Source organism: Hyla sarda, chromosome 3 (assembly GCF_029499605.1).
Source record: "Hyla sarda isolate aHylSar1 chromosome 3, aHylSar1.hap1, whole genome shotgun sequence".
Classification (NCBI taxonomy): domain Eukaryota; kingdom Metazoa; phylum Chordata; class Amphibia; order Anura; family Hylidae; genus Hyla; species Hyla sarda.
Window position 1 is genome coordinate 384,580,701 of NC_079191.1, and position 21,181 is coordinate 384,601,881.

A 21,181-nucleotide genomic window follows, 5' to 3' on the forward strand; every position below is an offset into this window, starting at 1 on the left:
CTGGCACTATGCTGGGGGATGATTTACAGTACAGTAATATAGATAACATGGGGATTTAGAAAGGGTTACTTATGCACTGGCTTTGCAAAGTGCTAGGTGAGCAGAATGTAAAGCAGAAGTAACAAGGAAGGGGTTACACTAAGCACTGAACTGCTTCCGCTTAGACAATAAGATAGCCTCAACCAAACTTTTATGGACCAGATTCTCTGGTAGAAAAAAAAAAAACTCTGTTTGAAGGTACACAGCTCTTAGTAAATGAGGTATTACAAGACATTAACATTACAAGACCGAAATCTGGCACAGTTTGGACCAAAAGATTGGTGCACATGCTGTGTAACCCATAAGAGGGCTTGTTTTATGTACTTTGTAATTACACTCATTTTACCCTAAAACCTATGATGAAACAAAATATATAAATCGTGGGAGAGAAATTTTTTTTGGGGGGAGGGGAGGCAATTTAGCACCTTTTGGGAGTGGGGGGGGGGTATTCTACGCAGTGCACTTTTCATTTAAAATTACACCTTATCTTTATTTTGTTGGTTCAGACGATTCCAAAGATGCCCAACTTATAGGTTTTGTTTTAATTGGGGACTATTACTTGTAATCTTGTGCTGTGCCATAAGAGCCTATAGCACAGCACTGATCAGTGCTCCATTACTACAGGCTGTCTGCATTTTTGGAGCACCGATTGGACAAGCCGGAGGCAGGTAAGGAACCTCCACCTGTCCTCTCAGCTGATCAGGACCCCACAGGTGTCCTGATCAGCTCCACTGAGGCACTGGCATAAGTTTTCGCCATTTTAGACGCCACAATCAACTTTGATTGCAGCATCTAAAGGGTTAATGCCAGCCATCAACCTGATCAGTGTTCGGCATTAGTCAGCATGAAGAGAGCTCAGCTCCTGAGCAGCTTCCTACACCCACCGCACGGCTGCACCATATATAAACGGCAGCCAGCTGTGGTGGGGAGAATCGGGCACTGCTGGGAGGAGAACAGGGAGACTCACATGGGAGGGGCCAGGCCACGGTACACTGAGGCTTGCATACAGCCGCCGGGACCGGAGCCAGGATCAGCAGCTCCAGTGTTTCCCCCTAAGTCTGCTCCCGTGTTGTGGAGCACAGCCCCTCCGATGTAGTAGTAGTAGTTCAGTAGTAGTTTAAAAATTTTGCGATTTAGTTACTAACAGATTTATAAGTTACTTTTCTTTTGGGATTTATTTTCTGTCACAACCACAGTGCTCTCTGACGTCTGTCCATTTTAGGAACTGTCCAGAGCAGCATATGTTTGCTATGGGGATTTCTTTGCTATGGAGTTTTCCACCAAAGTACCCCTGTAAGGCTAGACTGCTTTTTCTCCTCAGGGCTCACTCGTGAATCCATGGTGTTGCTGGAGTCCCTCCAGTGGTGTAAAAAAAAAAAAAAAAAAAACACACTGTAGTACCTATATTACGTTAATCATTGCAAACTAAATACCACCATCCCAAAACCCCTGATACCTTAATACAGCAGCACTAGCTGTCTTATATTTAAATACAATGCTCCTCTCTGGCAATAGCATTTAGTCCACAAACCACCCTTTCCCACTGGCAGCAACAATTTCCCGATCCCCCATCCCTCCCACAGTGGCAGTAGTATAGGAGAAGCTTGAAAAAGCAAACAAGGACAGCTCTTCTGCCTAATCTGCAGTTTACCTTTATTATCCAGAGTCCCTTGCACTGCTCTCTAGTTGCAGGACCTGTGAACTCCTGGTCATGTGACCATTGTGTCATAAGTGACCTATGATTTAACCCAAAGTGGACCTATGGATGGAAGGTTATCACTAGTGATCACCTAGGTCCTTACATATAAAAGTAAGAAAGATCTGCTAGGAGCTGTAAATCACTGTCTAATTGAGTGTTTCCCAACCAGGGTGCCTCCAGCTTTTGCAAAACTACAACTCCCTGCATGCCCAGACAGCCAAAGGCTGTTCGGGCATGCTGTGAGTTGTAGTTTTGCAACAGCTGGAGGCACCCTCGTTGGGAAACACTGGTCTATGTAGAGAACAGGAGTCTCTTCAGGGTCCTGTACAGTACACAATGTCCTAAAAAAGTAAAATGGAGCCGCCCTTACTAACCCTGGCACAGGTAAAGAGTACAGAACATGCAATACCTCCCTGTACTGTAGGGGGCGCTACCAGACACCAGTCAGTGCATGCACTTCAGTAATACAGGGGTTTTTACCAGTGAATGCCTATTCTGATTGGTCGGTTCTTCCAGCCCTTGACACATTTCGCAGATCCCATAGCATTGTATGTTGAGTCTGGTTTCAAGTTACGATGGTCCATAAAAGACCATTGTATGTTGAAACTATTGTATGTTGAGGCCATTGTAAGTTGAGGGATCACACTATACTGTTGCTCTGTTATTTGTGACAGGAGAAAAAAAAAAAACATTACATGCACTAATTTTTCTCCCGTCACAAATGATGTCCGTCATTCATAACGAGCTATAACGGATAATCTAAAAATCCCATAGACTTGAATGGGATTTTTTTTGTAACAGCCATTTAAGGGTTTTGTTAACGGGACATTGTAACGGGTCTTTTAAACGGAGAAACATATAGTGTGAAAACATCAGACTGTTCTCTGCTGTACTGTCACAACCTGTATACGAATAAGTGATTTATAGTGAAGAAACCCGGAAATAATTTATTGCAATTCAGTTTCAACAAAATACAGATTTGTTGTCGCGGCTTCGATTCATTTACAAAATTTTTTTGGTATGTTTTTCAGATATTGAGCTGTTGAGGTTAGATGACACCGGGCACCGGCATATTGTCGGGCAGGCATGATTCTTGAGCGATCCGCTGCCAATAAAGTAGACTTTGGTATCCATGAAAACCTGGGATGTCCACCCTTCAGATATAAAGCTGCCATCCCAGTATTACAGCTTGTCCATTTCATTCTGTTTTATACCTTTCCCATACGGATTCTAAAACCTGGATAAATGCACAAGTCTTCATATGTCACCAGGGAACATCCTAAGGCCAGATCAGAGGAGCCAGAACTATAAGGGACATCCATGGGGTACAGGCATCTGCTGTATACCCGCCATAATCTTCACTAGAGTTAAAATCGTTCTGCCGACCTGCTTGCCACAGCACGTATATTTCCATATACTTTTGATGGCGGACTTCCTGTTGGGGTGAGAAAAATGAACAAACCAAAATGTGTAATAAGGTTTTACAATTCATTAAAACAATCAGAAAAGTGACTGATGACTGGTGAGGCAGAAATACTGCGTTCTCAAAAATGTCCTGGTAGAAACCTGGTCTGACCAGAGCCTATTTGATGGCCATTGAACCCCTTAAGGACATGGACCATTTTGGTCTTAAAGGGGTACACCACTGGAAAACATTTTTCTTTTCCCTTAAAGTTTAACAGATTTGTAAAACACTTCTATTAAAAAATCTTAATCCTTTCAGTACTTCTGAGCTGCTATTATGATCCACAGGAAGTTCTTTTCTTCTTGAATTTCCTTTCTGCCTGACCACAGTGCTCTCTGCTGACACCTCTGTCCATTTTAGGAACTGTCCAGAGCAGGATAGAAAACCTATCCTGCTCTGGACAGTTCCTAAAATGTACTGAAAGGATTAAGAATTTTTTAATAGAAGTAATTTACAAATCTGTTTGACTTTCAGGCACCAGTTGAATTTAAAAAAGTAGATTTTTTATGCTCACCGTAAAAATCTCACTCAGAGGATCCATTGGGGGATACAGACCGTGGGTATATGCTCTTGCCACTAGGAGGCGCTGACACTAGGCAAACAGTCGGCTCCTCCCGGCAGGCTATACCCGCCTACTGGCCCTGAACTTATCCGTTTAGTCTCAAAGCAATAGGAGGCAACCGACAAAAAAAGAGAAAACACCAGCAAAAGTCCGAGAGAACCAGAGGAAAGAAAAAAAAAAAAACGAACCACCTCTCGGACAGAGCAAACAAACTCTACCCAAACTGTGGGTGGGCGCTGTGTCCCCCCAATGGGTCCTCCGAGAAAGAGATTTTACGGTAAGCATAAAAAAAATCAACTTTTCTCGGTCGGAAACCATTGGGGGACACAGACCGCGGGACGTACCAGAGCAGCCCCCAGGGTGGGGAGAAAAAACACTCAACCCAAATCAAGCAGAGGAGGATGCTACTGCCGCCTGCAACACATTGCGGCCCAAACTAGAATCAGCCGATGCAAAAGTATGCACTTGATAAAACTTTGCGAATGTATGCAAGGACAACCAGGTGGCCGCCTTACAGACTTGCAGGGCAGAAGCCCTATTATGGAGAGCCCAAGAAGCCCCAACAGAACGCGTGGAATGCGCCGTCACCCGAAAGGGTGGCACTTTTGCCTCGTGGCGGTACGATTCCGAAATGGCCGAGCGAATCCACCGAGCAATGGTCGCCTTGGAGGCCGGAAGACCCTTACAACTACCCTCAGGAATCACGAAGAAGGAGTCCCCTTGACGAAAAGAGGAGGTGACCGACAGATAAATCCGGACTGCCCGGACCACATCAAGGGTGTGAAGAGAACGCTCCTTGGCATTGGAAGGAGAGGGGCAAAAAGGAGGAAGAACGATCTCCTCGTTTACATGAAAGGGGGAAACTACCTTGGGCAGGAAGGAGGGAGGTGGACGGAAAACCACCTTATACTGATGAAGCACCAAGGGGGGGGGGGGGGGGTGGGGGGGCGGGGGGATTGATAAATGCAACGGCTGTCGCATTGTCCGACTGAACCCGAACCGGTCGACCCAGAAGGAGACGTTCCCAATGGAGGCGGCAAAGGAAGATCGCCCGAAGCTCCAGAATATTGATGGGGAGACGGGATTCCCCGAGGGACCAGTGACCCTGGACCGTCATGTCCCGAAAAACCCCTCCCCAACCCATGAGGCTCGCGTCGGTGGTGACTATCTGCCACTGGAGGGGAAGAAAAGACTTCTCCAGAAGAAGGGGAGAGTGGAGCCACCAGAGAAGGGACTGACGTACTGCCAGGGGCAGAAGAATCCTGCGATCCAGGGACAAAGGGGACTTGTCCCACCTGCCCAGAATGGCCAGTTGGAGGGAACGATAATGAAACTGGGCGAAGGGGACTGCTTCCATGGCACCATACGGCCCAGGACCTCCATGCAGAAGCGAATCGGGACCAGGGTGGGGCGCCTCAGGCGACGGAGTGCCTTTTGTCCAAGGGAAGACGAACCCGGGCTACTGCGGTGTCGAAAAGGAGTCCCAGAATAATAAGGGACTGGGAGGGGAGCAGATGCGACTTCTCCCAGTTGATGACCCAGCGGAAAGAGGACAGGGTGTGAAGTGTGATCTGCAGGCTCTCCAAATTCTCGGACCGAGAGGGGGGCCTTGATTAAGAGGTCGTCCATGTAGGGAAGGACGGAGATCCCCCGGCTGCGAAGGATGGCAATGACCGCCGCCATGACCTTGGTAAAGACCCTGGGAGCCGTGGCCAGACCAAACGGGAGCGCCACAAACTGAAAATGACCCTCCGGCACTGCGAAACGAAGGAAACGCTGATGCGCCGGGAAGATCGGAATGTGGAGATAGGTGTCTCGGATATCCACTGAGGAAAGAAACTCGCCCTGGTCCATGGAGGCCACCACAGACCGGAGGGACTCCATCCGAAAATGACGGAGGCGTAGATGGCGATTGATCAACTTGAGGTCCAGGATGGGACGAACGGAGCCTTCCTTTTTGGGAACGACTAAGAGGTTTGAATAGAACCCTGACCCGGGTTCCCCCGGAGGAACCGGCACAATCACCCCCTGGGAGAGGTGAGAACGCAGAGACGACTGAAAAGCCGCCACCAAGGGAGGGGACTGAGGAGGGCGGGATTGAAAGAAACGGTGTCTTGGGAGAGAAGAGAATTCTATGCGGTAGCCTCCTGAAATAACATCTCTCACCCAGGCATCCTGGACCTGAGACAGCCAGATGTCCTGAAAAAGAGACAGCCGCCCTCCCACCCGACGCAGGTCGGGGCGCCCCTTCAGGAAGAGGCAGGCTTACGATTTGGCAGCGAAACCTCCAGATCGGTTGCCCGACTTCCATGATGGGGGCGCCCTAAAAGAGGGTGCTCTGCGAGGAGGGGGCTGCGCCTGTTTGGATGGGCGACTGAGCCGCTGACCGAAAGGAAGTCGACTTCCGGCGGGGCTCCGAGCCCTGTTCTGTGGAAATAGAGAACTCTTACCTCCCGTAGCATCAGAAATAATCTCATCCAAACGTTTTCCGAAGAGGCGGGAACCCGAGAAGGGTAGCTCCGTCAGAGACCTCTTCGACGCAGCGTTGGCATCCCACGCTTTCAACCACATGGCGCGACGAATCGCAACCAAGTTGGCCGAGGCAAATGCCGAACAGAGAGCGGATTCCAAAGAGGCTGAACAAAGGAAATCGCCCGCTTGAGAGCTGCTTCTGCCAGTTCTTCCCTGGAAGTTCCAGCAAGGGCCCCCTGGCGGAGCTGAGAAGCCCAAACTGACAACGCTTTTGCCACCCAAGTGGAGGCAAAGGTGGGGAGAAATGAGGCCCCAACAACCTCAAATGCGGACTTCGCTAAATTTTCCATTTTCTTGTCCGCCGGATCCTTAAGGGATGCTGCATCCGCAACGGGTAGCGTAGTGGACTTGGACAGGCGGGAAACTGGTTGGTCAACCTTAGGCGGAACAGTCCACTTAGTGACTAGGTCCTGAGGGAAGGGAAAACGTGTTTGCACCTTCTTGAGTCCCTGAAAACGCCTCACAGGGTGTTTCCAGGCAGCGTCCAGCACAGTGTCAAACTCTGCATGAGAGCTAAACGCCTTGGGAGCATGCCAAGATCGGCGAAAGGAGACTTCTGGATTAGGATCCGAAGCTCCAGGGTCCTCCAGATGAAAGGTGTCCCTTATGGCTGACACTAAACAGTCCACCACATCGGGCTTTGTAGAGTAATCCTCATGATCCGAGGCGGAATCTGAACCTTCTTCTACCGCTTCCCCTGAGGAACGGGAGTCAGCGGAGGCAGCCCTCGCCGGGGGTGAAGGAGACCTAGGATGAGAGGACGGAGACCTAGAATGCCGACCCGGAGAACGACCCCTAGAAGATGAGTTACGCCCCAGGACCAGGGAGGGAGAGAGAGACCTATGAAACGAGGGGCCGCCCTGGACCTGCTCCCATGAGGAGCCGGAGGGAACTACCTTAGCGCACTTAGAAGCGCAGGGAAAAAGCAGTTCCGGGGAAACCGAGCGTGAGCCCGTAGAGCCTCGCAGGGATGACCTCTCCAAGGCCAAAACCACCAACTTTGAGACCTTAGCCAAATCGGATATTGACCAGGAAAGGGATGAAACCCACTCTGGAGGGGGGCGGTTCCCACGCACTCTGCTGAAGCCTCAGGGGCTCCAGAAACAGATGGCGAAGACAGTTTGGAAGAGAAGGCGGAAACTAGTGACTGTGTCCCAGAACTGGAAGCAGATGGCAGCCCCCGTATCCTCCGTGAGGTAAAGAGAAAGAGAGAGAGCGGGGGGGGGGCCGGGGAGGAGCCAGCCACTAGCAACTGCACTAGTAAAAATACAGGGGCAGGGAAGGAGAGGGAAACGCTGACCCGGCACCCTGACCCTGCGAAGAGCTCAATACCCCTGAAGTGCCCCCAGTCCTTTAAAAGTAGGGTTGGGGGCGGGGGGACGACATAATTCTAGGGGTCTCCAGAGGTTAACTAGAAATAAAAAGGAGGGCTCCCCCTAGAATATACTCACCTGAAGATGTCTTCTACCTGAAGATGTCTTCAGCCAGACTTATGGATGCCTGCATCACGTCATGCTGCTACAGACCAGGACGAGCAGGGAAAGCAGGGGGACCTGGACCCAACGGTGCTACCCCAGGTGCTGGCCGTTGGCGGGAAGGGGTTACCGGTGCATTTGTATATTATGACCCGTGTCCCTTAGCCGCATATGGGGGAACAGGAAGCGCCATGCTCCTGAACCCCCACCTGAAAACAGTGAAAAAATAAAAAGAAAGAAACTAAACAGTCCCTAACTATAAAATAAGAAAAAAATAGAAGACCAGGTCTGGAGAAATCCTCCTAGGCCTCCTAGGACACTAAGCTAAAACTGATAAGCTCAGGGCCAGTAGGCGGGGTATAGCTTGCCGGGGAGGAGCCAACTCTTTTTTGGTTTGCCTAGTGTCAGCGCCTCCTAGCGGCAAGAGCATATACCCACGGTCTGTGTCCCCCAATGGTTTCAGACCGAGAAATAAATAAATAACTAAAAAATGTTTTCCAGTGGAGTACCCCTTTAAGGGAGAAGCATCATGGGGTAAAGTTTGGGATTGCTGGGGCGGTCAAGACACTGGGACCCCCGTGATCTCCTGTACAGGGCCATGGCTCCCTGGGAGTGGAGTGTCACGACCTCTGCACAAAGCAGGGGCCTACATGCCCCCCCCCCCCCCCATATATCTCTATGGGAGAGCCACTCAGCTATCTCTGGCACTGCCACAGAGATATAAAGGGGAGAATGGCAGCTTCTGCTTCGTGCGAGGAGAGAGCCTGGGCACCGTACAGTAGATTACAGGGTGATGCCAGCAATCAGACCCCTCTTTTGCATAGGAGATATGTTTCTCTTATGCTTGTTTTTTGCCCAAACAATTATACTTAGTAATGAGATCTTTAATTTTACCATTAAATTTGAGACAAAACCCAAAAATTATTTGCAGGTGGAAACTTAAAGTAACTTCATATTTTGGGGGGGGGGGGGTGGGGGGGGGGGGGGGGTGTTAAAATCATTTTACAAACTTTATTTTATATTACATTTTCTAAGTCCCCATAGTAGACCCTAAATGAAATCATTAGATTCCATTCACTGTATAATGATATGCCTGGCCAAGCTACATCATTGAATCAGGACCCTTTTTTAGCTAATAAACCCCTGTAATCACATGGTGGGGGGTTATGTGAGCTCCACTGAGCCACCTTGCAATCTGTGCTGGACGAATACCTTTGATTTTGCATAGATCTCTCCCTACACGCAAACATGGACAGATCTATCATTTAAGAACAGCAACGCAGGCAGAAGCCACTGGGAATAACCTTAATGACTTGTGGTTCAGGCAGCATGAAAGTGATGACCGGTTCCCTTTAAAGGGGTACTCTGGTTGAATTTTTTTTCCCTCAATGCAGTACTTAGCTGCTGTATACTACAGAGGAAGTTCTTTTATTTTTGAATTTCTTTTTGGTCTGACCACAGTGCTCTTTGCTGACTCCTCTGTCCGTGTCAGGGACTGTCCAGAGCAGGATAGGTTTCCTATGGGGATTTGCTCCTGTTCTGGACAGTTCCTGACAGAGGTGTCAGCAGAGAGCACTGTGGTCAGACTGAAATGAACTATACAACTTCCTCTGTAGTATACAGCAGCTGATAAGTACTGAAAGGATTAAGATTTTTAAATAGAAGTAATTTACCAATCTGTAACTTTCTGGCACAAGTTGATTTAAAAATAGTTTTCCACTGGAGTACCCCTTTATTGGTTGAGTACTCAGCCCATCACCGTTGCAGCAGTTGCCAGATGCTGGACCTCAAACCGGAAACTGCGGGCACATCCTCGTAATTTTCTATGCATTTCAGTCCTTTATGCTGTAGTAGGAGAATATAAAAGCAGACTGCTTGTCGGGCATCATGTCATTACAATGCAGTCGTATATTGACAACAGATTAGTCAGGGCAGTACATTATGGGCTTTATATTGGAGATCCCAAAGAAGATCTAGAATACGGATGTGTGTCACAGTCCTGCGCCATTTAAATCGCGGAATGACCTCTTAAAGCATAATGGCTTGTAATGGCAGCTACACTTACCAAGGATGAGGTTACAAATCGCCGTTCGCGCCATCTTGATGTTTTGAAATGATCCCAATATGTGTATTTTTCTTTAAAAAAAAAATAAAAAATATATAAAAAATAATTAAGTCACAAATATAAAATTACAATTCAATAAAAAAAATAATAAATTAAATATTTATTTAAAAAAAAAAAAAAAAAGCCATTTTGTTATAGGTTTTAGGATTTAAATCAGGGGTTTCAATTTGCTGAATGATGTCAACACCAGCTCGGGCAGGGAGATCAGGCATGTCCAATTGCTGAGAGCACAAGTGACCATATAGATAGATCCTTTAACTAAGCCTAGGGGTAAGATAGTGATATAGGAGCAACACGGCACCATTTACTATCGCAGTGTGTAAAGCCGAGAAACACTACCATATCACACCATACACCACTGTGCCTCCAGCTGTTGCAAAGCTACAACTCCCAGCAAATGACTTCTATTAAAAAAAAATCTTAATCCTTTCAGTACTTATGAGCTGCTGAAGTTGAGTTGTTCTTTTCTGTCTAAGTGCTCTCTGATGACACGTGTCTCGGGAACTGTCCAGAGTAGAAGCAAATCCCCATAGCAAACCTCTTCTACTCTGTGCAGTTCCCGAGACAAGCAGAGGTGTCAGCAAAGAGTACTGTTGCCAGACCAAAAAGAACTCTGCTTCAGCAGCTGATAATTATTGGAAGGATTAAGATTTTTTTATAGAAGTAATTTACAAATCTGTTTAACCTTCTGGAATATATAAAAATATCTATCTATCTATCTATCTTTAGGTTTCACCATTTATTAAGTGATAACATATACTAGCGATATGACTATGAGGTGGGAATACCGCTTTAGTGCAGGTTTAGAACTTTAGTTATTGAGGAGAAGAAATTAGTCATTTGATTTTCACTCCTAACAGGGTGTCTCCAGCTGTTGAAAAACTACAACTCCCAGCATGCCCGGACAGCCAACGGCTGTCCGGGCATGCTGGGAGTTGTAGTTTTGCAACAGCTGGTGGCACACTGGTTGGTAAACACTGCTATACATTATTACCCAGCTTTCCCAGAAGGTGATAAAGTAGCCAATTGTCTGCGGTCGCTCTTGCTACTATAATTTTACAAGGTGACTATTTCCCCTTATAGACCGATCTGGCAGCATACACTTACGAGTCAGCAAGTACTATCCTTGTCCTTGTAACGTTTTCAATGGTGAACTTTGTCTTTCCTCCTTTTCCAGCTATTCTGCCGATAGCACGAGAAAGATGGTCTCCTTTTAAGGGCTTCACTGTAGAGAATAAAAAAAATTAAAACAAAGCTGGCTTACTAAATCTTACACGGGGGATATTATGTTAAAAAGTGTCATGAAGAAAGCGCGCTCCTCTCCCTGCTGTGTCTCACGAGATTTAGACACGCTCCATAGACTTAGGCTAGGTTCAGACTACGGAATCTCCAGGCAGAACATTTCCGCCCGGAGACTCCGAGTGCGGCCAGCGCCAGCTGAATCAGTCGGCGATAGGACCACGCGGACACTGCAGTCTCCAAAAGACTGCAATGTGTTCCGCGCGGATTTCCACCTGAAGAAAAAGCAACCCCATTCTTCAGGCGGAAATTTGTAAGGAAACCCATTCATTACACTAGACATTTTAGCAAGCGGAATTTCTGACGGAAATTTTACGACTGAATTTGTCGGAAATTCTGTAGTCTGAACCTAGCCTTACACTGAGAAGATGTCTGTCATGTGACACAGAGCCGACAGAAAACATGCCGAGTGCGGACTAGTCCCGGCTGGTTATGCCAAGTTTAAGAGCCCTGGGAGGATCGAAACGAGTCGGCCTTTACTGCCTGTCTCTCAAGAAGTTTTGAATAAAGTATCCCATTTTTATACAGTATCCTGGTGAGCTGGATCTCTTTACTTTAGTCCTGGCTGGTTCTGCTCGGTGGAGGTCTGAACACTGTCATAGTGCCTATTTGCTCTGTTATAAGAAGAGATAATGCTCAGTAACAAGTTATCACCCTGCCCATGGGTCCTGTGCCCTAGTTTGACTAGAACAGCAGCGCCTGAATGTTGACATATTTAAAGGAAATCTGTCATGGACAGTTAGGACCGGAGCTCCGGACACCCCCTGTGATCTTATGCCGGGCAGGCGCTCCGCCCGGCTCATCAATATGCATGGCCTCCCTCAATGCTCTCATGGCAGGTTTTCGCCACGGCGCATGTGCCGCTCCCAAAGTACACCTGGCAGCGGAGTCAGTTTTAGCCTCATTTACCCTCATGCCTTTGTGCATCCTCACAGTTCACTGCTGGCAGCGGGAATGAGGCTGAAACAGACGCCGGTTCCGGGTGTACTTTGCATGCGCCGTGGCGAAAACCTGCCGTGAGAGCAGGGAGGGAGGACATGCATATTGATGAGCTGGGCAGAGCACCCACCCAGCAAAAGATCAAGTCGGGTGCCCGGAGCTCCGGCCCTAACTCCACCCGTGCCCAAGGAACTAAATTTACATAAAAAGAAAAACTGCAATAACGGCCCAACGGCTGGACCATTCTGGACATTGTAAGTATAATTTAGATCAGTATCACCCACACTACAAGCCTGCATTTCCTTTAAAGTCTAGAGGACTGTACGCTGCCATCAACAACCACCTCAATATATCAGATTTGCCTTGGTGTCAAGTTGCATATATCTAAGTGTCCTCGGCAGCACAGGTAAGTACATCATTAGCCTCCCCAGAAAGTAGGTTGCACAGAGATGTCAAGATCTTCCTTTACATTGTCTGCTTAATGAGCATTTAATCCTAGGACTTACCATCTGTAACTTCAAAGGATTCTAAGAAGAGATCATCGAGTCGGATTAAAGCCAGTGCATCCTGGAAAAGACAAAAGACATTAACAATCATTTAACAGGGGACATGAGCACCAAGGGATCTCAGGAGACAGCAGACCCAGCCATCCTGTAATCCTTCAGTATAGAGCTCAGAAGACTCCATGATGACTACTGAATGCAGTACTGGCTATGAGTGATGTACTAGTGCAGGCAGTAACATATTCTTGTGCCTGGGCTGCAAAAACAAACTAAACTTTAACTCACCTTCCTACGTTCCCCCGTTGCTCCTGTATCGGCCTCATGGTCCTCTTGCTGCTTCCTGGGGACCGGAACGTCACAGAGCAGTCAGCGTATCACCAGCCGCAGCGATGTCCCGCCTCGGCCGGTGATTGGCCAGCTCCTTACATGAGTGTGCTCAGCCTATCACCGGCCCTCATACCACCCTCATGGAGTCCGTTTCTGATTGTTTGAGTGGACACATGCACATTTGTGGCCTGCTGGAGGTCATTTTGCAGGGCTCTGGCAGTGCTCCTCCTGCTCTTCCTTGCACAAATGCGGAGGCAGTGGTCCTGCTGCTGGGTTGTTGCCCTCCTACAGCCTCCTCCACGTCTCCTGATGTACTGGCCTGTCTCCTGGTAGTGCCTCCATGCTCTGGACACTACACTGACAGACACAGCAAACCTTCTTGCCACAGCTCACATTGATGTGCCATCCTGGACGAGCTGCACTACCTGAGCCACTTATGTGGGTTGTAGACTCAGTCTCATGCTGCCTCTAGAGTGAAAGCACCGCCAGCATTCAAAAGTGATCAAAACATCAGCCAACGAAGCATACCAGCTAAGAAGAGGTCTGTGGTCACCACCTGAAGAACCACTCCTTTATTGAGGTGTCTTGCCAATTGCCTATAATTTCCACCTGTTGTCTGTTCCATTTGCACAACAGCATGTGAAATTGATTATCAGTGTTGCTTCCTGAGTGGACAGTGTGATTTCACAGAAGTGTCATTGACTTGGAGTTACATTGTGTTTAAGTGTTCATTTTTTATTTTTTATTTTTTTTTAGCAAAATATATATATTATATGTTGAAATTCTGGTGCAAGCCATGACACTGCCACCTGCATATAGAAGGTCCCTAACAAAATGGCATGGCTCAATATTTGCATTGACAACACGCACACAAACTACATGATCAATCACTTATTGTCAGCAAGGACAACTGATTCTTTGTGTATAACAGCAGGATCTCTCTTTCAACCTCTTAAGCAATTATGGAGCCCGGGAATACAGCAATCAGTATATATATATTTACCTGAAGTCCTATGCAAGTCTATGTTCTTCTATAAAATCTGTATTCTGATCACTTGTCTCGGGCTACTAAGCTGCCAGGAGATTTAAACAGATGTCCCGCTGCTGGAGCATGATCGGAGTAACACTAAGACCGTGTTTCCCAACCAGGGGGCCTCCAGGTGTTGCAAAACTACAACTCCCAGAATGCCTGGACAGCTAAAGGCTGCCAGAAGCTGTTCAATTATGCTTGGAGTTGTAGTTTTGCAACATCTGGAGGCCCCCTTGTCGGGAAACACTGCTTTAAGAGATCGACCAACTTTCATACATAGTGTATACGGCCACTTACTAGAACCACAGACCTCCTGCTGACAGCTGACACCTATATTCATTTTTTTGGATGACAGTATAGATAGGATGTATGTGTTAATATATATATATATATATATATATATATATATATATATATATATATATATATATATATATATACACACACACACACGCCATGATACTAGTGTGAACAGAGTTTATGTGGATAAGGTCTTCATTAGAGATGAGCGAACTTACAGTAAATTCGATTCGTCACAAACTTCTCGGCTCGGCAGTTGATGACTTTTCCTGCGTAAATTAGTTCAGCCTTCAGGTGCTCCGGTGGGCTGGAAAAGGTGGATACAATTCTAGGAAAGAGTCTCCTAGGACTGTATCCACCTTTTCCAGCCCACGGGAGCACCTGAAAGCTGAACTAATTTACGCAGGAAAAGTCATCAACTGCCGAGCCGAGAAGTTCGTGACAAATTGAATTTTCTGTAAGTTCGCTCATCTCTAGTCTTCACATATGGTGGCTGTAGAACCAGCAGGACATCCACGTGGACAGTCACAACCAATGTTCTATCAGTCGACATGACCTGAAGGCCTCTATACACATTAGACCAGTGATTCCCAACCAAGTGCCTCCAGCTGCTGCAAGACTACTACTCCCAGTATGCCCGGACAGCCTTCGGCTGTCCGGGCATGCTGGGAGTAGTAGTTTTGCAACAGCCGGAGGCACCCTGGTTGGGAATCACTGGATTAGACAGTCAGCCAGTGCTGCTGACATTAAAGTTCTTGGCCAACTTGATTGTGTATGGAGCCTTTAGAGCAGCTGACAAGGCACTGTCACAATGTTGCTCCTTTTCCACTAGATGCCATGCTGGTTAGGGAATGCAGATGTATATAGCGAGCTGCATCTTTATGACACCTCCCGTTTAAAGCACGTATCTTATTCCCATTGGCTCTTCAGTAAAACACTTCTGACTCAACCTTGAGATTCCACACGTGGCCGTGTAAGCCCGGCAATTGCAGACAGAAGTGGCACAAGAAATCTTACCTCCACCTGGAAACCCAGGATAAAGGCCTTCACAAAGTCTCCAGCTTTAGTGAGTGCGCCGACATCTGTAGTCTCTTTACAGGTCTGTAGAAAAAGGGAGACATGGAGGCCATCAGGGGTATATTCACATGTCGCAGAAGGGTACGCACATGTTCCATTCACTTTAATCAGTGATCCCCAAACTGTGGCCCTCCAGATGTGGCAAAACTACAAATCCCAACATGCCCAGACAGCAAAAGGCTGTCTAGGCACGCTGGGAGTTGTAGTTTTGCAACATCTGGAGGGCCACAGTTTGGGGATCACTGACTTTAATGCTTGTAGAAATCCCTGGGCTTATCAATGAAACAAGCCCATTGAACGCCATTAAACATGAACACAAAGTCAAACAAGTCTACTGCATATGATTTTCGTTTATGAAAAAAATAAAATAAAAATAAAGGAATGAACACACAAGACCCCCCCCCCCATCCCCACACACAAATTCTTTAAAGAAAAAAAAAAGAAAAAATGAATGTGTAAATTTGGGTGAAAAAAAATACAAAATACAGGACGTGAGGGCAGGATAAGCAGAGCTTTGTGCAGGCTCCTGGCTTGTCAATCAGCCTGCTGTGTGAGCCGGGGGGCACGTCACACCGCCTCAGTGCACAAAGCAGCCAGTAGTCAGCTATAAGGAGTGCTGGAGGAAGTTCCCACATGAGATGTGAGAGCAAACATGTGAACGTCCCCTCTGTGAACTGCATGCAACGTTAGGGTGCTTTCACCCTTACATAGACGGAGTTCCCGGAGGAGCTCCAAATAGCCGAGTCCGACGGCAGTGTGAAGGAAGCCAAAGTGTATTCATTATTTACTTCTATATCTTGCCGTTGGGCTATAGATAATCCCCTAAAAATCCCCTGAGGACGGCGCAGTAAAGACGGTGGCGCTAGAAACGCGTTGGGCTTTATTCTTTTGTGCTAAAAGGGGTACTTTCTTTCTCCTTGACACTTCAGGAGATTTATTAACAGTGATTCTACTCTTTATAAATCAGTGTCGCATTGGAGACACTGTATTGTATGATTCATAATACATCACTATTGAGTGATTTTATGACCTTTCCTTTATCTAGCATTAATAAATGTTAAGTTTTATTGAGCACTTCCTTAACTATAATTTATTCTCACATAGTTACTTATTTTTTGTTTTGACTGCGGGGAGTACACCACTTAGTGGGCCGGTACCTGGCATCTGACGTCAATAGGTACAATACATTTTGTTTTTCTATATATACACACAAAATGTGGCTGTAACTGGCACGGGCGGGGTTTTCAATAGCCTAGTGGCACTGTGACATCAGCACCGCCCGCTTATGTATATTCATCCCCCTCTCTGACTCCTAACTGGTCTTCACTGCGCATGTGCCGCTTCCTGACATACGCAGTGAAGACCAGTTAGGAGCGGCGGGGAGAGGGAGAGCCGGAGGGAGGGGGGATGAATATTCATAAGCGGACGGCGCTGACGTCACAGTGCCACTAGGCTACTGAAAACCCAGTGCCAGTTACAGCCACATTTGTATATATAGAAAAACTAAGATTGCGGGTGAACGGCTGGACAGATCCGACAAGGTAGGGATCATATGAATCCGCGTCCCCCGCACATCAGTCAGTGCGGGAGTGATCATGTGACCGTTTTCTTGTAACATCTTGTGATGTTGTCATCTGCACAGTCAGCCACAGAGAGAGACTGCGCCTCCATTACTACTAGACAGTAGAGGCCCACTCTAGCTCGGTAGTTGACCTCTTTGGGCCAGTACAGGCCTGTTGGGGGTGTGATTGGAGTGTCAGCAGAGCATGGGAGCCGACGGCCGCTCTATTCACTATGTCATTGTCAAAGACACCCAGGTCTTACCCTTATCTCAACGTTTCTTGTCTTTAGGTTGAACCGGACTTGAAGCTGTAAGTGTTCCACTATAGGAGTAAAGATTTTCATCCAGTTTTCTTTCAGAGGGGTGTATCTATGAGATGGGACCGGGATCTTCCTCATTTCGTCTTTGTCTCCCTGTAAAGAGATTGTAATATCCTGTGAGCTTCCATGACTGCTATAAGATCGTAATATCCTTCCACGTCTCCTATGAGAGGGTGGGTTTTGATGGAATCTCTTACTTTCCCCCCTTCCACAGATATTACTCAGCCGAGGACTGACATGTATATATACACACACACACACGATAACCATTACCCTTGGGCAGTGTATTCCCAACCAGGGTGCCTCCAGCTGTTGAAAATCTACAACTTCCAGCATGCCCGGATAGCCGTTGGCTGTCCGGGCATGCTGGGAGTTGTAGTTTTTAAACAGCTGGAGGCACCCTGGTTGGGTATAAACTGCCCTAGGGCACATTTAGCTGCCAGCTCAACTCCATTAAACTTGGCATACCACGATCAGTCACCACTGGCAGAGGCTTATCTCCAATACTACTATAAAATTCACTATGTCTGATCCCTCTTTCCACCCAACAACATCTTCCAATGGGGGGGGGGGGGGGACACAATAATAAGGCAAACTTACACAGATTCCATCAATATAAAACCCATACAAACAAGAACATACAAGGTCCCGGCAGAAGTTGCCCGTTTCAATATGAGCCCAGGAACCCAGCACTGAGCCAACATGCTGCTTCACACTATCCATACTGTGGTATGTCCACAGCCTTCAAACAGGCACTGAATGGAACGATTATATTATATTAAGCGCTAATATGAGACTTTGTAATCTGTGCTGTGGAGTCTGACTAAATTTTGGGTACCTGGAGTCGGCAAACCATGCACCAACTCAGAATAAATTTAGATTGGAATTAAAATAAATAAAGTTTAAATGTCCCAATTCACAAAAAGTTATAATTAATGACTTCTCTACTGTAAGAATAAAGACCAATGCATGCAGTGCCTCACATAACCGCAAAACAAACACGTTAAGTGACTGAAGAAGCTTTTCATGTGCTTCACTATATGGCACGCAACGCACAATTAGGAGCGGCAATACTTATACTTTCCATAGTGTTGTGTTCTGCTGTTACAGTGAACCCATGGGTATCCTAGCCTCTCACTGATAAGGGGTTAAGGAAATATGTTTTTTGCAGGACTAGAGACACTTGTCTAAGTGAAGGGAATGGAGGGTCAATAGTTCAAGACTGAAGCTGTAAACCATTGGAAAAACTGCTGTCATTCAGCTAAGGCTATAAAAATTTGTAAACTGTTAGCTTAAACTTTAAACATGACTATGGGCTTCTACTAGGGAAATCATGTTTTATAATAAATGCCCCTTCCTGGATCCTCCCACTGCCCTATCTTCAGCAGCAGATCAGCACACAAAAAGGAGAAGGAAGCAGCTTCTGCCCAATTACCTCTCTCTGCTAGAAGAGCTTAGAAGAACTTTGTGGAACAGCTTCTTGGATTCAACTGTAAGTGTTTATAAATACATTCGCATATTAATACAGAGGAGTCGGAAGTACAAAAAACGGTGGAGTTGGAACATTTATCAACCGACTCCACAGCCCTGTTTGTAATATATCTTATTAAACAAAAATGCTTCTTTCTCCTGTCAAACTTTCTCCCCCCCGTTGCTGCTTAAATCTTCCCAAAAAAATCAGTTCAAGCTCAGCTTTGGCCTGTGTCTACAAAACAAGTCTATGGAGGAGGGAGCTCCGGACAGCATCTCTGGGAGAACTGCAAATTAGAGATGAAGCCTGAAAAGCAGAAAGCTGCTGAAAAATGCCATATATAAGTTACACAATGGGAACAAATAGCGCAGCTTCTCATGTACAAGCACAGGACAGATTATGGTGAAAAGTCACCCGAAATAACAGGACAGAATTCATTCGGGAGAAGGAGGAGGCTGATCCAGTTGTCTAGTAATCTCTACAGATTCTCCCTCTCTCATGAATGACCCTCCCCAAGGGATGGACAAAAGCAGGAAGGAGATTGTCTCTGATATTTAAAGGGGTACTCCGGCCAAAGACATCTTCTCTTAATCCAAAGGATAGGGTATAAGAGGTCTGATCGCGGGAGGCCTGCCGCTGGGACCCCAGCAATCTCCGTGCTGCACCTACATTCTATGCAAAGGTGCGTCTCCATTCTCTCTTTCCGGGACTGGAGACGCCATGCCGCCTCCATTCATGTCTATGGGAGGGGGCATGATGCCCCCTCCCATATATGTGAATGGAGGGGGCGTGGCACTCTTTATGTCAAAGTAGCCAAGTATCTAAGGTGATTGTGGCCCCTCCCTTTTCTGACAGACAGCCCAGCAGATTCACATAACATGATCACAGGGGCTGATACTTCACTATGTCAACGGCCCCCAGGTCTGAAGCGCTCACCTACCCAAACCACAACAAATGCGGGTTCAGTATGCTACATCACCGCCTATAGAGGGCGCTGGAGGGGACACAGTATTTAAAGGGGTATTCCGCTAAAAATAATTTTTTTTTAAATCTACTGGTGCTAGAAAGTTAACAGATTTGCAAATTTCTTCTATTTTAAAATCTTAAAGGGGTAGTCCAGTGGTGAAAAACTAATTCCCTATCCTAAGGATAGGGGCTAAGTTTGATATCGCGGGGGGTTCGACCGCTGGGGCCCCCTGCGATCTCTGTACGGGGGCCAGGCTCTCTGGCGTCGACCTCCACACGAAGCGGCGGCCGACACGCCCCCTCAATACATCTCTATGGCAGAGCCGGAGATTGCCGAAGGCAGCGCTTCAGCTCTGCCATAGAGTTGTATTGAGGGGGCGTGTCGGCCGGCGATTCGTGCGGAGGTCGACACGCCCCCTTCCAGCAGGCTGTCGGGGCCCCGTACAGAAGATCGCGGGGGGCCCCAGCAGTCGGACCCCCCGCGATCTGCAACTTATCCCCTATCCTTAGGATAGGGGATAAGTTGTTCACCACTGGACTACTCCTTTAATCCTTCCAGTACTTAGCTGCTGTATGATCCAGATGATAAGTACTGGAAGGATTAAGATTTTTAAATAGAAGTAATTTAAAAAAAAATCTGTTTGACTTACTGGAATCAGTTGATTTAAAAAAAAATAAAAAATAAAAAATTATAAAATGTAAAAAAAAAAAATTATTTTTTTCCCCCCCTAGAAGTCTGCATCAGACACATAGGAACCAATCCTAACTCCACACTTCTCAACTACACTACATTTAGGATGGACAAATAGGGTAGTGCTTCCCAGCTGTTGCAAAACTACAACTCCCAGGATTTCCCGAGTGCCAAAGGCTGTCAGGGCATGCTGGGAGTTGTAGTCTTACAACAGCTGAAGGACCACGGGCTGGGGATCACTACAATAGTGATTGCTTTCCATGTAACTCTATTACTATATAGTGTCTCCAGCGCTGTCAGCCCCACATACACACCATGAGCAGCCCCACATACACACCATGAGCAGCCCCACATACACACCATGAGCAGCCCCACATACACACCATGAGCAGCCCCACATACACACCATGAGCAGCTCCCCAGAGATGGGTGGGAAGTCCGGCCTCTTGCTGGGCTGCTCCCCGGTGTCCATGGCCCCTTCCTCGGCCGCCCGCCTCTTCTTGCCCCTCTTGGACCTGACGCTGGTGAAGGCCTCGGCGGACCCGGCTGCGCTCTCCGTCTCCATCGTTCTTATATTATTAAAGCGCAACTTCTCTCCCAAAACACGTGTGAACCACGGACATCCGGGGCAGAAAGAGAGAAAGAGGCAGGGCTAGACCTATAGCAGAGAAAAAAATAGATCATTTTCACAATGACGTCACCGCAACAGGCCACCACGAACGCCCTTTCACTCTTATCACGTGACCGGGCTGTCCTTCATTTCTGCCTGTTTACTTATACATTCATTTTGCTACAAAATC

At 47.1% G+C, this 21,181-nt stretch overlaps 2 protein-coding genes across 2 annotated transcripts in view; both read right to left on the bottom strand.

The window, feature by feature from the left end:
- Positions 1–2,658: 2,658 nt before the first annotated feature.
- PNO1 (partner of NOB1 homolog) lies at positions 2,659–21,054 on the bottom strand. The gene is made up of 7 exons (XM_056567920.1): positions 20,788–21,054; positions 17,197–17,346; positions 15,313–15,396; positions 12,642–12,702; positions 11,005–11,122; positions 9,838–9,908; positions 2,659–3,173 (listed from the first exon to the last, which is right to left on the bottom strand). The coding sequence occupies exons 1-7, from the start codon at positions 20,944–20,946 to the stop codon at positions 3,106–3,108; spliced, it is 711 nt and encodes a 236-aa protein (XP_056423895.1). The 5' UTR covers positions 20,947–21,054; the 3' UTR covers positions 2,659–3,105.
- Positions 20,933–21,181, bottom strand: part of LOC130362843 (uncharacterized) — a 195,681-nt gene continuing 195,432 nt past the window's right edge. The window contains exon 22 of the mRNA XM_056567917.1: positions 20,933–21,039. The gene's annotated coding sequence lies outside the window, so the exon portion shown is untranslated. The remainder of the gene's footprint in view (positions 21,040–21,181) is intronic.